The sequence below is a fragment of the Rousettus aegyptiacus genome, unplaced genomic scaffold (assembly GCF_014176215.1).
Source record: "Rousettus aegyptiacus isolate mRouAeg1 unplaced genomic scaffold, mRouAeg1.p scaffold_m13_p_8, whole genome shotgun sequence".
NCBI lineage: Eukaryota > Metazoa > Chordata > Mammalia > Chiroptera > Pteropodidae > Rousettus > Rousettus aegyptiacus.
Window position 1 is genome coordinate 103,407,384 of NW_023416311.1, and position 14,183 is coordinate 103,421,566.

Sequence of the window (14,183 nt, forward strand, 5' to 3'; positions counted from 1 at the left end):
TACAGTTCCTCAGGCAGAGTCTTGACACGCACCTAACGATTTCCAATAGCACGAGTAACCGCTCCTGGCCCTCCGTCTCTGGGCCAGGGCTGGGCCCGTGACGGGCACTTCTGAGGGACACGCTAAGCCTCCTTCCACCAGAGGACCCTTGACTGGCATTGGGGAGGCCTTGTCACCAGCAGGAATTTCGGCCTCCAGCCGCGGTGGAACAGTGGGCTGGCCACAGAGCCTCTGTCCAGCATTCGGCCCCTCGAGGTGCCATGTGAACAGATGGCAGTTTTGTAGCCTCATGGGACAGAAGAGCAGTGATGTGTTCAATGACAGTGAGCCTCGGGACTTTGAAAGAGGGCCGTGTGGCGAGGTGTCCCGTGAAATCTTATTTAAAACGTGCAGTTGCCCAGTGTCCGATGTAGGCCTTGTGAGGTTTTAGAACAAAGAGGGATTTTTAAGGACTCCTTTATATAGAAATTAGTCCAGGAGTCCCCAGACTCCAGCCGACACCTGTATCCTGCAGGCTGCTTTTGGTGTGTGTGTGCAGGTTTAATTTTTTTTTTTTTGGGCATGCAAACCTTTTAAATTGTGATGACATACGCATAACATCAAGTTGGTAACAGTAAACGTTTGCAGCGTGCAGCTTGGAATCGGGCGCATCCGCGTCACCATTTCCATGTCCACCCCCAGAGCGTCCCCATCTTCCTCCTGCAGCCTGCTCTGGACATGAGATTTTACTGGAGCATGGATGCTCGTTTGTTCCCAGATCGTTTGTAGCTGCTTCAGACCTCAGTAGTTGCAACAGAGACCCCCATGGCCCACAAAGCCAGAACGATTTATTATCTGGTCCTTTGCGGACAAAGCTGACTGGCCCCTGATCTAGTCCGACCACGCGTTACAGTTGGTAAAGACCCCAAGGAGTTAAATGAGTTGCTCCCAGGACGTTTAACATATAACAAGCGGGTGGAATTTCCAGTACTGGAACTTGTTTTCCATTCCTAGAATTTGAATAAGGGCTTTTTCTGTGTAGTCAGTCCCTGGTTTGCATACATAAGCCCAAGCAAATTAGTGCAGGGACCAGCCTTTGTGGTCTCCTTAACCCTGTCGCCTCCTGTGACCCCCAGCTGTGACATTGCTCCTTCAAGGCGGAGATGAACAGCAAACCCATTTCGGCAAGGGCTCTGGAACTCTGGTTGCAAACATCATCGCCATAGGTCCTTTCGATTTCAGACTGTCCTTGCAACCGTGTGTCTCGGCGTTTGGGCGGCAGGTCCCTGCGTGTTTGGACGTCCCCTAACTCACGCTGTCCTCACCTCCTTCGCAGCCCCATCATGGAAGCGTTCGGCAACGCGAAGACCACGTACAACAGCAACTCCAGTCGTTTCGGGAAGTTCGTGCAGCTGCACATCTGCCGGAAGGGGAACATTCAGGGCGGGAGAGTCGTAGATTGTATCCTGTTTTGTTTGGTTTGTTACCCGTAGTGCGTGAGACTCTGTAGAAACTGTTCTGATAAGGACAGGTGAAGAACGTGAAACGTTTCTGTCTGGTTCTACCTAGTTATGTTACTCTGCTACTGTGTTTCATCTGTTAATTATTCAAGGAGATTTAAAAAAAAAAACGTTTTTCTTTTAGAAATCTCTGGTATCATGATATCACATTTCTTTTAGAAATCTGGAAAATTGGATTCCTCATGAAACATCAGATATTTGTTGTTTGGAATCAATTCTGCCAGTTTGGTACCTTCTGGGGCACCATGTGACGTGTTTGAAATTGGATTTAGGTGACGTAGTCTGTGCTTTGCGGGCTTATCTTTTGTCACAGAAAGTCTCGGTGTCAAAGGAGCAGGGAATTGTAATTCTTTGGGTTAGAAAGAATCGAAACTTAAAGGCTTCTTAAGTGGGCCAGACCCTGGTTTTGTTCCTTGACTTGCCATTGCTTTTCACATGAAGATTTATTAGAAAAAGTAAGTACACGTGATTCACTTTACACTTTCTCTCTCAGTAACAATTTTCGGAAATTCTTGGTGTGTGCGAATCACGCAGGGGAAGCGTCTCTGACGGGAAGTCTGATTTATCTCTGCAGAACCGAGTAGTGAGGCAGAACCCTGGGGAGAGGAACTATCACATATTCTACGCGCTGCTGGCGGGGCTGGGCCACGAGCAGAGAGGTGCGTGAGCCGGCGGCGGGCAGCAGACACGCCCGAGCGACGCATTGTCCCTTTAAGAGCCATCAGTACATGGGAAGTTTGGACTTTGGTGGTGTTTTTCCACCAATCGAAAGGAAATGAATGAGCACCGAAGGATGTCGCGTTCATTTTGTTTTATTTTATTTTATTTTATTATTTTATTTTATTTTTATTTTATTTTTATTTTATTTTATTTTATTTTTCTTCCTCTTTAATCTCCCACCCCTGACCTGTGGATGCTGCAATCTCCCCTTAAGAGCTGGATCTCTGAAGGCGGGGCGGCCCCTCCCACACGCTCACAGTGTGCACCCCAGGACCTGGCACACTAGGGGGCTTGGCGCCCTGGGGTATGGTCCATGGCTCTACCTGGGGCATGAACCCAGGACCTTCTGCGTGTAAAGCAGACTTGCGAACTGCTACACTGTGGAGCCACCCCCATAGAGTTCGGTTTAGAGACAAATAACATAGAGGGAAGATCGTCAGTAAAGAAATCTTAAATTTTTTGTCTGTTCATTTCTGGAATCTTGGTACTTTTCTGATTTAAAGGGTATTTATGAAAGTATTTATAATGTATTAGAACTGGTTTTACTTTTAAACCACACCCAAATGAAGCTAATTTCTAAACATTTGATTTAAGAGAAAATCATCAAAACAGAATCTCCATTGATTTTTTTTTTTCAGTAACCCTTTCTACCATCACATTGAGTTTAATTTAATTCTATTTTTCCTGTTTCATGAGTAAAGGAGAACTTTATCTTAAGAGAGAGCTATTAGGAGTACAGAATTATTTATGTAGTTTATTTTAACGTCACGAAGTGGGAACTCAGATTTGGTCTTATCCTGCCCTGTCAAATATTGACGCTATGTGTTTCTGTTTGTAGAAGAATTTTATTTATCTGTGCCAGAAAACTACCATTACTTGAATCAGTCCGGATGCCTAGAAGACAAGACAATCAGCGACCAGGAATCCTTTCAGGAAGTTATTGTAAGCGACTTTCTTATTTTCCCTTATTAAGAGTGACCAAAAGAAAAAAAGCGACTGGTTTCATTTTCTTATTTCGAAACAATGTTTTAAAGAGAAACAAGTCATTACTTTTACACCACTGTGTGGGAATGGGATTTTAAATTTTCTTTCCCGATTTTATTTTGGACCCATAGACTTCTCTCATGATTCAGACTTTCTCCATTCATGATTCATTTATTACTCTTTGCTGGAAAATCATGTGTTAGAATAAATATGAAAACACATCCTTCGTTTCGGTGAGTTACAAAAAAAAGATCCGTCTCAGGATTTTTATTTATTTATTTATTTATTTTTATTAAGTTTTGCTTTTTTCTCGAAGCTGGAGAACAGCGCTGGGTGACAGAAGGATGTTGTAGCTGGTGACAGACTCCTAATTAGGCGGATTGTGGTTTCAGTGCGGCTGAAGCTGATTCGCGGCCCGGCCACCAGGGTGCACTGGGCACCGAGGTCGCTCCTTGTCCCCAGGTGCCTGGAGAAGGTGCCCTGGTGGCTGCCTCCTCTGCTTTCCTCTTGGGGCATCATTTCCCTGTTCAGATTTTTTTTTTTTTTTTTTTGGTTAGCTATGACTTAACGTTTGGAGCTTGGCCTAGTTTCAGTGATTGCTGGCTTTTATTTTTAAATCGAAATGATAGGTTTTGGCATTTGAGATTTGGTCTTATGATGAAAGGATATATCATCTAGAAAGGAAGGAAAATTTATACATAAAATTGACATAATGAATGTGCACAGCGAACTTGTAAGTATTCTATTTATAGATGCTCGATATCTACTTTGCAATTACTTTTTAGTGTAGAAATGTCAGTAGCAGCTTAGCTGAAGAAGTTTATTGAAATTGGGAACATGTAATTTTTGTTATTATTTGACCTTCTGGAAGTTTTTAAGCAATGTAGTCAGAAAAGAAATTATGAATTGGGGAATGGCTTCAACAATTTTTTGTATCCATAAAATAAGATTCATGGCAGCAAGCAAAATACATGCTCAAGTATATTTAGTAATACGGGAAAACTTGGTTTTTACATAGTGAGAAAAGCAAGATACAGCATGATACTCTTTTTATTTAAAAAATAAGCATTATATATGTATGTATAATTATGTGCAGAAAAAGATCAGAACAAAATACACTAAAAATGTTCCCTCATGAGGCAGATCTCTAGGATTTTATTTTATTCTCTATCACTCTGTCGTAACAGCTTTTCAACAGACATATTAACTGTAATGATGCTTATATGATTACATCCCTAAAATCATAATTTCTATTCTGTAAGCATATAATTATAAGCATCCTTATCAATACCAGCCAGCTCCTCTTTCTGCCTTACGCACCACTCTGGAACCAGGAGTGGCACAGAAATGGTTAAAAGAAGCCGCTCGACTCTCCTGGCTGAGGTCGACTTCACCTGTCGAATGCGTTTGTGCACCTACTCTGTGACAGACATGGGGACGCAGCAAGCGAACCGCGTGATCCCCACGGTCTGCCGGCTCGCTTGTGTTTCTGTGTAATTCCTCTCAGTATTTCTTTCCAGAGCAAATGCCGTTTAAATTTGTATCTTCATACTTGAATTTCATTCGGCTCTTTTTCCCAGAGGTTTGAGGAGTGAAGGAAGGAACCACATTCTCTTGAGGCCCAAGGACATTTGTTTGCAGAATATGTTAAAATGGTTAATGGAGAAAAATGATTTCTTTGACTATGTATAAAAATGTCACCTCTGGTGTTCATATTTAACGACTAGAAACTCATTCTTTTTATCAGTTTTAACGTCAGTATACTCTGGCAGTAAGACCTTTTAAGAATTTTGCTTATTTTGCCGAGAATTTATGTAGTTTTAGAATTCATCATTGGCATCAACTGACATTAATATAAATACCTACCTGTGAGGTATCCTGAGCAGCATTAGGGGGACCTGGGTTTTCTCGGGGCAGAGACAGTGACCACATGCTAAATTTCATAGCCATTTTTATGCAGCCTTGCAAGTTGCACCATGAATTGTTCGGTCGGGATGAAAAGCTATTGCAAGTCAGCAGTAACAAGTAATTTATTCTGTTGTCTCATTGACTCACCTTTGGCTGATGAAAGTGTGAGGTGAGGTGGGTCTTTGAGCCATAATCTCCATCATTCTCTTTCTCCACAAGTATTGAGTATTTACAGTGTGCCTGGCTGTGGACCAGGGCTGTGGACCATATCGGCCTTAACTGGGCCTATCCGTGGGGTTTAAGTAGCGTGAGCCCATGTGCATATCTGCATAAATTCATTCATCATGAGTCAGAGTTATGAAGATTTAAAGGACTGACTTTATACCATAGTTCTGTCGAGGTTGGGAACACCAGTCTCATTCAGTGTTGGAAGACATGAGAGTAGAAGCAGATTTTATGTTGTAAAATAACGTGGCCTCATATAACACAGCGTTACATAATAAATCATTATCAAAGTTCTTACTTGCAAGTTATGCCCGGAAGAGCTTACTCTTCCACCATGCCGGTCATACCATTAATTCAGGATTCAGAAGCCTTCGGCTTCTGGAATGGCACCTCTCCTCCTCACAGCTGGCTTCTGGGATCCTGAGCAGATGTACCTTTTGACAGTAAACTCCCCCAAATCCACCCTTCTTCTCTCTCTCTCTAGTGCAAAGAGCCTGGATTCCTTTGGTCTTTAATGGTTGGGACTGTATCACTGATTTGTGTGTGTGTGTCTCTCTCTCTCTCTCTCTCTTTCTCACACACACACGCACGCACGCACGCACACACACTCACTTTTACAAACTTTTTTTTAATGTGCTTGATAAAGACTTCATTGGGAATGTTTCGTATACTTTTGTGCCAGTTTTATAACTGAGTGGCTGTTTAACGCTTCCGAACTATGCTAATTTCCCAGGGTTTTTAAAGTCCTGAGCCATACTGTCAAATAAGATAATTACATTAAGCCTTAAAGTGGCTACTTTTGCCAAAGGGGTGGAGATTGCTACTAAAAAGATCTTAAGTAGGACAGTAGGAGACAAAGGATGGAGGCTCCAGCTAGCAGTCTTAGCGTAGCCCCCACAAAGGTGATAATTGCTCGAAGCCATTAAATTACCCCCTGGTGTGATTAATGCAATTACCACTTATCACCACACTGCTAACTAATTAATTCATTTACAGTTAGACTTGAAAGTGAAGAAGTCACAAATTTATTGATGTAATAAACACGTTTTATTTGTTTGCTTTCATATCTCTGTATATAATCTTTGCATTCTTTGAACTTAACCACGAATTTTTCCACGGGGCATCATGTGATATATTTCATTAGACAATTTGAAATTTTCTGCTACTGTAAATTTATTTTGCCTTATTTTTTTAGTGTAATATAAAGTTCAGGTTGGTGACTTAAACAATGAAGATTTTCATTTCTGTGGTTATTCTTAGATGAGCTTAGAACATATTTATAAATTAGCATTGAATATGTCCTGTAATATATAAGGAAAACTTTAATCGTAGGAAAAGAAAATAGCTTTTGCAAAGCAGAGGTGCTTTATAATTATTTTGCTCATATCTGATTTGGTCCTTATCACCGTTGTAAGAATCTTGAGCAAAATAAATTGTTCTGTATTTCTTAGCCATATTTCTTTGCCTTTAGAATAAGTAAATTTGAATAATTATTTGTCCATAGGCCTTTTTTCTTGATAAACATTTGACTAACAATTGTTGTTCTTTGCATCAATTTGTTTGTACCCATGAAATGAGAGTCTTCTCACCCTTGATTAAATAATTCATGGTCTTTTAATTTTTTTTATCAACTTTATTGAGATATGATGTACATATAATCAAATGCTCCCACTTAAAATAGTACATTTTGATGAATTTGTAATTTACACGCTCATGCACTCACGGCCACAGTCAAAATAAAGGGCACTTCTACCCTCCAAAAGTCCCTTGGGTTCCTACCCAGACAGCCCCAGCCACCCCACCACCCCGACCGTAGGAAACCACTCATCTTTCAGTCACTGTAGTATAGATTTGTTTTTTCTAGAGTTTCGTGTGCATGAAATCACACAGAATGTATTCTCCTGTGTCTAGCTTCTTTTCACTCATCCACATCGCACACAACAATTCATTTCTTTTCATGGTGAGTAGTATTCCATAGAACAGACAGCACTTTATTCATTCACCCATTAATAGTATCATTTATTGTTGTAAAAATGTGACTGTAAAAAAGATGTCAACAACATTAAAAGAGGTGACAGACGTAATATATTTTACAAAACTTTTGAGATTTTTTTTTTGGAACACATTTTCAGCATTGAAGTTATGGGAGATTACACAGCACATTTCTTTTTCTTTGTTTCTTTTAATGTCTTAAGAAAGTAACAGAGTTGGATGGTCCTAGTCTTCGGGTTCATTAGGCCTGACTTTGACTCTCGGTCGTGCAAACCCGAGAAAGATGTCATCTCTCTGAACTTTGTGATGTTGTGTACACGTGTGGCTCAGCATAGCACTGCTGCACAGCCTCGTTTTCTAAAAAGATTATACCAATTTATGGTACCAGTGACCTGTGCCTGTGTATTCCAGTTTCACCAGTTTGAGATTTATCCTTCAGAAACTTTTCGCTAGTTAAATAAACATGACCTCAGATTTTCTTTAATGTGTGCATGTTTCATTCATTTCTAGGAAGAGGGAACACTGTACATTTGGACTTCCTCCTTTAAGAAAGGGCTTGTTTTATTTTCGTCACTCATGTGTCTCCCAGTACAACTATGGCTCCTTCCTTTACAATTTTTTCTTTTAATTCTGTTCTCTCTATTGTTTTTGCCCTTCGTTTCAACTTCATTGTGTTTTCCTTGTAAAGAAATTATATGGTTCACAATGCAAAATCTCCAGTTGTTTCCTTTTGCAATTTCTCTTCCAAGTGGTGTGTGATTTCCTTCTTCCCAGTCTCCTGTGGTCTTTGCAGTGATTCGGGATCCAGGTTCTTTTTTAGGTCATTTTCAGCAGTATTGTTAGAATTCTGTCCTTAGTTGTGTGTGTGGAGGGGTCGCTTTTTTCCTGACAAGAATATGGCTCCTAAATCACGTTAGAAAATGAGCAAGCAAATCTTAAATATGCTTGAGAAGACGCCTGACTAGAGTTGTTTAGATACATATTGTTGGGAACAAAGCTTCTGTAGGTACCTGTTTATTTTTATTTTTTCCCAAAACAGCATTATATTAACTTTAATTTACCATCCAGAGGCCAAGACCTGAAAAATCCTTTGGAGAAATGAAAACTAGAGATGTGATGAACGTCTAGGGAAGAGAGATCTAGACCCATTCATACATTCCATCTGTATCCGTTGTAAAAGGAACAGAATACTCTCCTATCTGCGGAGTTCCTGATGGGATTTCATTCCACCTCCTTGGATCCCCTCTTTGTTTAACCATGAAGACAAGGCCCCTGAGTTTACCCTGGAGGACTAGTTTTACACCCTTCTCCCCCACTGAATCACCCGCCTCCCAGTTTTGTACATGTAAAAAAATAATGTTCCATTATGCTTTGATATTCGTAGAAAAACGTATGTATCACCATCATTGCTGTGACTCTCTTAGGTAATTATTTCCTGACGTGAGTAGGAAGCTTTTACGTGAGGCAGATCTTTGTTTTTATTTCATCGATTGGGTTCTCTCTCTGCATTCTACAGTCCTTTCTTAATATTATGTTCTTCTGTGCGCGTCTCTGTATATCGTTTAAAAGTGAGTGGTCATGCATTCCTTTCTTGGTTCCGTGCCTTTGAGAATAATATGTGATGATTTTATTAAGTAATGAGCAATTTTTCATTTTCTTTAGTACGGAAAAAAAAAAAACACATTTATTTTTTTTCAGACGGCAATGGAAGTCATGCAGTTTAGCAAGGAAGAAGTTCGGGAGGTTTTGAGGTTACTTGCTGGTATATTACATCTTGGGAACATAGAATTCATCACAGCTGGCGGGGCACAGGTCTCCTTCAAAACGGGTAAGATAGCCTCTCCCTCCCTCTCTCCTTTCCTTGGCTTTTTCCTCATAGGAAACTTAGACCTAAAATATTTACTATCTGGCCTTTTAGAGAAAAAGCTTTCTGACCCTTGGAATAGAGAGCTACGGAACTTAGTGCATAATGTGCGCTGTCAGGTAGCAAAGGGTCAAGACATACAAGACATTATTATAGAATGGAAGGGGGCTGTGTTCCCCTTACTGAAAAAGAAGGAAACTGGGCCCGATAGGAGGAAATCGGAATAATAAGGATGAGATGCAGGGAAAATGGTACGAGTTAGGGGGCACGTTGTCACCATAGTTCTTCATAGTTACTAGCTGGTGGCGGAGCATGGTGGTTCATACCATTAGTTTTCAAGCCAGAATGCTTCGTACATTGCCTGGTTCTGCCACAGACTCTTTCCTTGGGTTATTTATCCCCTTGACTTTTGATCCACAGAGTGCCTGAAATGTAGGTCATAGCTGTTTTTTTTTGGGGGGGAGGGAGGGTCATATTTGTTGATGTTTACCACACTAGGAATTAAAACCGAGGCATTTAAAAAAAATTATTCCAAAATAAACCACCATAAACCCATTGCATATTAAAATAAATATGTTTTTATTTAAAAGACTATTTTCCAGAACTGAGAACAGTGACATACATGCTTCTGCAGATTTCTTTAATATCTAATGTCATGGAGGACAGCTTCATGCTCATATCTGCTTTTGCATTTTTTTCTATTGAGATACTCCACGTCATTTAGCCACTGGAGAAACCATCTATATGCTGATGAGGGTATGAGAGTAAAAAAGCAAATAACATCCTAGTATTATTACTGAAAATAGTCATGACCTCACAAACCTCTGACAGGGTCTTGGGGACCCCCTCTACCCTTGGGGTCTCTGGATTACACTTGGTCCAAGTAGCAGATTCTTCAGTACTAACCTACAACTCAATAAAGGAGTGAATAACTTACCAATAAAATGTGTGAACACACAGTGTAAACATATCTATGCCTTACTGTTAAAGTGTACAGCTGAAACTTATTGGATTTCGTTAACCAATGTCACCATAAAAAAAAAATAATTAAAAAAAGAAGTATGTTCCGGAAATTCTGCCTGAAGGGTTTAGGAGTGTTCTCTGCTTTAATGTGTTGTTATGTGTGGTTAGCCTTCAACCCATTTGGGTCCCATGGCCTGTTCCTTCTCGGGGCCGGGGTCCTCATTTGCCTTGTTCTGCATTTCCAGCCTTGGGCAGGTCTGCAGAGTTACTCGGGCTGGACCCGGCACAGCTCACAGACGCTCTGACGCAGAGGTCGATGTTCCTCAGGGGGGAAGAGATCCTCACGCCTCTCAACGTTCAGCAGGTACACGCACTTTGCCATCGAAGCTTGTTGTTAAAAGACGCTCCTGGGTTTTCAGATCCGTGGCTTTGGTTCAAGTAGGTGACTACAGCAAACCGTTTAAATGAGTTTGGTTCATGATCAAAATAAAGATATCCACGTCAAAGGAAACAGATAAAGTTATTGAGTTATTTCTTAAGAGATGATGAAGCTGTGTCTTGAAGAGGGTTGAGTGTTGTACAGATGGCCCGTGTTAGAATATCGACTCTTCCACATATTACTACCTGTTCTTGGGAAATTTGTTCACTGTGCCTCAGTTTCCTCCTGTGTAAGACAAGGATAATTATTGTGCCTGATTCATAGGGTTCTTGTAAAGATAATGATAAAAAATACATGCTAAGTGCTTACTGATTGTCACAGAATAAGAACTAAACATTAACAATGATAATTTATTATTATATCATGAAAACAGTACAACAGTATGTTGTGTATTACTTATTTTTGCCTCTGCTCCTGCCTGGAGCCAATTATGTGTTCTACTCGATCAAATCTATTTTTGATTGGATAAGTAAAAAATGCTAACCACATACCATGAAGAAAACTTTTACGTGTACAGAGTAAAACAGGAGGAGATGATGAAAATGAAAAAAAAAAAAAATCAGTCTTCATTATGGTTTTCAACCTGATAAAATTTGTAGCTAGATCTATTGGTTCAGATTCTTTCCTATAACCTAACATATAAAGTTGCCTTTGGAGCTTGGTATTTAAAGGGATTCTTGGTGCATCTTACTGTAAAGTAGATGAGTGAGCTCCAGTTTATCTTTTCTTTCGAGTATTGATTTACTTAACTTCGGGGGCACAGGTGCTACCTCCATTCAGTGCATGCATGTCCCAAGGTCCCCAGAGTTGGACATGGTTGGACTTGCCTGCCCGGGTTGTTTGTGGTGACCAGGTCCCCTGCCCCTCAGGCTGTCGACAGCAGAGACTCCCTGGCCATGGCACTTTACGCACACTGCTTCGAGTGGGTGATCAAGAAGATCAACAGCAGGATCAAGGGCAAAGACGACTTTAAGTCTATTGGCATTCTCGACATCTTCGGGTTTGAAAACTTTGAGGTATGCTTCCGATGAGTGGGACACCTGGATTCTTTTCTGTCCACTGATTGGCTGGTCTTAAATCTCTTCTGACAGATGCTGGTATTTTTCTCTGTGGATTTTTTGTTGTTGTTTTCTTCACCTCTACTTGGAATAGAGCAGTAAAGATACTTATTGGATGGTTTCTCCCCTTAGGTTAACCACTTCGAGCAGTTCAATATAAACTATGCAAATGAGAAACTTCAGGAATATTTCAACAAGCATATTTTTTCTTTAGAACAACTAGAATACAGCAGGTAAGTACTCAGAGATTCTAATTCGAATTTTTTAAAAATCAGCCACTATTATATTGGATAGCTTGAAAGCTGTGTGTCACTGTAACTCAGCCCCTTTTTAATCCTCCTACAGGGAAGGCTTAGTGTGGGAAGATATTGACTGGATAGACAATGGAGAATGCCTAGATTTGATTGAGAAGGTAATATATTGTTGAAGGGTTGTTACAGTCCCAAGGGTGTCTATCTGGGTTGATTCATGTTTATGGGAACGAAATAGCTTGTGTGAACAAGCACATCAAAGATGTGAACGTTTAGAACACAGTGGATCATTTGGAAACTTAAATGTAAATGTGCCAGGTTGAATTTCAATACTTGGCTGCTTCAAGACTATTGTCTCACTGAACTCAATACTTTAGAATCAGTGATGTGCAAATTGCCTTCGCCTAGATTTTAGGTCAGCATCCAAAGCCTTGCCCGTACCAATAATAGACTGGCTGAGTGTCGAAGTTTTGCCCACAAAATTTTAGTGGGTTCAATTTTTGTTAAATATATTGGATTTCCGTATAGCACTATTCTGAATTTTTTTATTCTAAGAAATTACGATAGTACTATTCTGAATTTTTTTATTCTAACAAATTACTATGCCTTTTCTTTTAGTCACTTATTTGATAGGAGAGAGAAAAGGAACTCTGCACTATTTCAAGGGATACATTTAACTCTTTATTCATTTAATCTTTTTCACTCTTCTAGAAACTCGGCCTGCTAGCCCTTATCAATGAAGAAAGCCATTTTCCTCAAGCCACGGACAGCACCTTACTGGAGAAGTTACACAATCAACACGCTGTATGTCAGGATCTGCCAATTCTTAATTATGCCTGAATAGCAAATCTGTGGATTCACATAACATACGAGATATTTCTGTGCCTTTCATTGTCTCCATTGTGCCGCCCACATTTAAATTTTTTTCTCAAACCAGTCACTGCCTTCTCTGATTGCTAGAACTAAATTGAAATAAGCCAAAGGAATAGATTTGGGATTCTTTGTCGGAATATGCCCATGTTTAGTTTATAAGTATAGAATTTAACATTTTTAGCCTACTGTAATAACACAGACAAGAGTTACATGGTTTTGATAAAGTGTATCACAGGCTATGTCCTAACCCTTGATACTTGGTAGGTTTTGAAGTTGTCTTCACCGTTGGAGTTAGTTTTTTCTGGAAGTCAGTGGAAATCAGTAAATGAAACTAAGCACGTTTATATTTGCTTTTTTATTAGAATAACCACTTTTACGTGAAGCCCAGAGTTGCAGTCAACAATTTTGGAGTGAAACACTACGCTGGAGAGGTAACTTCTTAACTAAGATCTTTATTGATACTGGCCCATTCGGTATTTAGAGAAATAGTAATTTCAGAAGTCTATCATAAAGATATTGGAAGGACTCATGGGTCTCGCTTTTAAAAGAGATGCTTATGACCTGAAATTATTCTTTTGGTCAATTCTGCCTTCTCTCTCTTATTTTTTTCAAAACCAGGTGCAGTATGATGTCCGGGGCATCTTGGAGAAGAACAGAGACACCTTTCGAGACGATCTTCTCAACTTGCTCAGAGAAAGCCGGTATGTCAGTCTCCTCCCCAAGACGTCATTAGCCAGCAAAGTAATATTCGTGCAAATGCTTTTCATCACAAATATATAAAAAATAATATGGAAGCAGCTCGGTTTACTACCTTATTCCTTGGGCAATATTCCATCAATAAAATGACCAGAAGGTATAATGTTAGTAAACAGTGACAACCATTTAACGAGATACCGTAAGAACAGCAAACCTATAAGTTAGTTAAGTATTATTATTATTAATCCTGTTGTGCAGATGAGGAAACTGAGACTGGAATGGTTAAGTGACCAGCCCAGCATCCCAGAACTAGTTTCAGTGTGGTCTGCTTGGCCCAGGACCCTACGATCTTAACCAGTGCGATGTGCGTTCTTCACGACCAGCTTAGAGCGATGTGTCAAACTGATTTCAGCCTTGGGTTTTGTAGAACCCCTTTGTCCCTTGTTAGTGTAAATGATGTCAAGAAAAATAAACAGATATTAATTCAGCTAAAATTTATTACACATTCATTTATTCATGCATGAATTGTAAATTAAATCAATAGTAGAACAGTTTAGCTATTTTGTATATGTTAAGCCAGGAGGCTTTGTGAAAGAGGACAGTAAGCCTGAGTTAGAGCTTTCAATACCTGTCTCAGATCCAGAGTGAATCTATAACAGAAACAAATTTTTAATATCTAAGGAAGGAAAGTAACACTTTTAAGAATGTCAA

The 14,183-nt window shown here is 40.0% G+C and overlaps 1 protein-coding gene across 3 annotated transcripts in view; it reads left to right on the top strand.

Annotated features, from left to right (window-relative positions):
• The window catches only part of MYO10 (myosin X), a 185,252-nt gene that overhangs the window by 100,751 nt on the left and 70,318 nt on the right, over positions 1–14,183 (top strand). For all 3 annotated transcript variants that reach the window (XM_016118956.2, XM_016118958.2, XM_016118955.2), the window contains 12 exons: positions 1,316–1,440; positions 1,941–1,954; positions 2,074–2,158; positions 3,058–3,161; positions 9,027–9,156; positions 10,401–10,519; positions 11,464–11,610; positions 11,785–11,885; positions 11,998–12,064; positions 12,615–12,707; positions 13,139–13,207; positions 13,395–13,477. In XM_016118956.2, the coding sequence (XP_015974442.2) occupies positions 1,316–1,440; positions 1,941–1,954; positions 2,074–2,158; positions 3,058–3,161; positions 9,027–9,156; positions 10,401–10,519; positions 11,464–11,610; positions 11,785–11,885; positions 11,998–12,064; positions 12,615–12,707; positions 13,139–13,207; positions 13,395–13,477 (1,137 nt within the window). The remainder of the gene's footprint in view (positions 1–1,315; positions 1,441–1,940; positions 1,955–2,073; positions 2,159–3,057; positions 3,162–9,026; positions 9,157–10,400; positions 10,520–11,463; positions 11,611–11,784; positions 11,886–11,997; positions 12,065–12,614; positions 12,708–13,138; positions 13,208–13,394; positions 13,478–14,183) is intronic.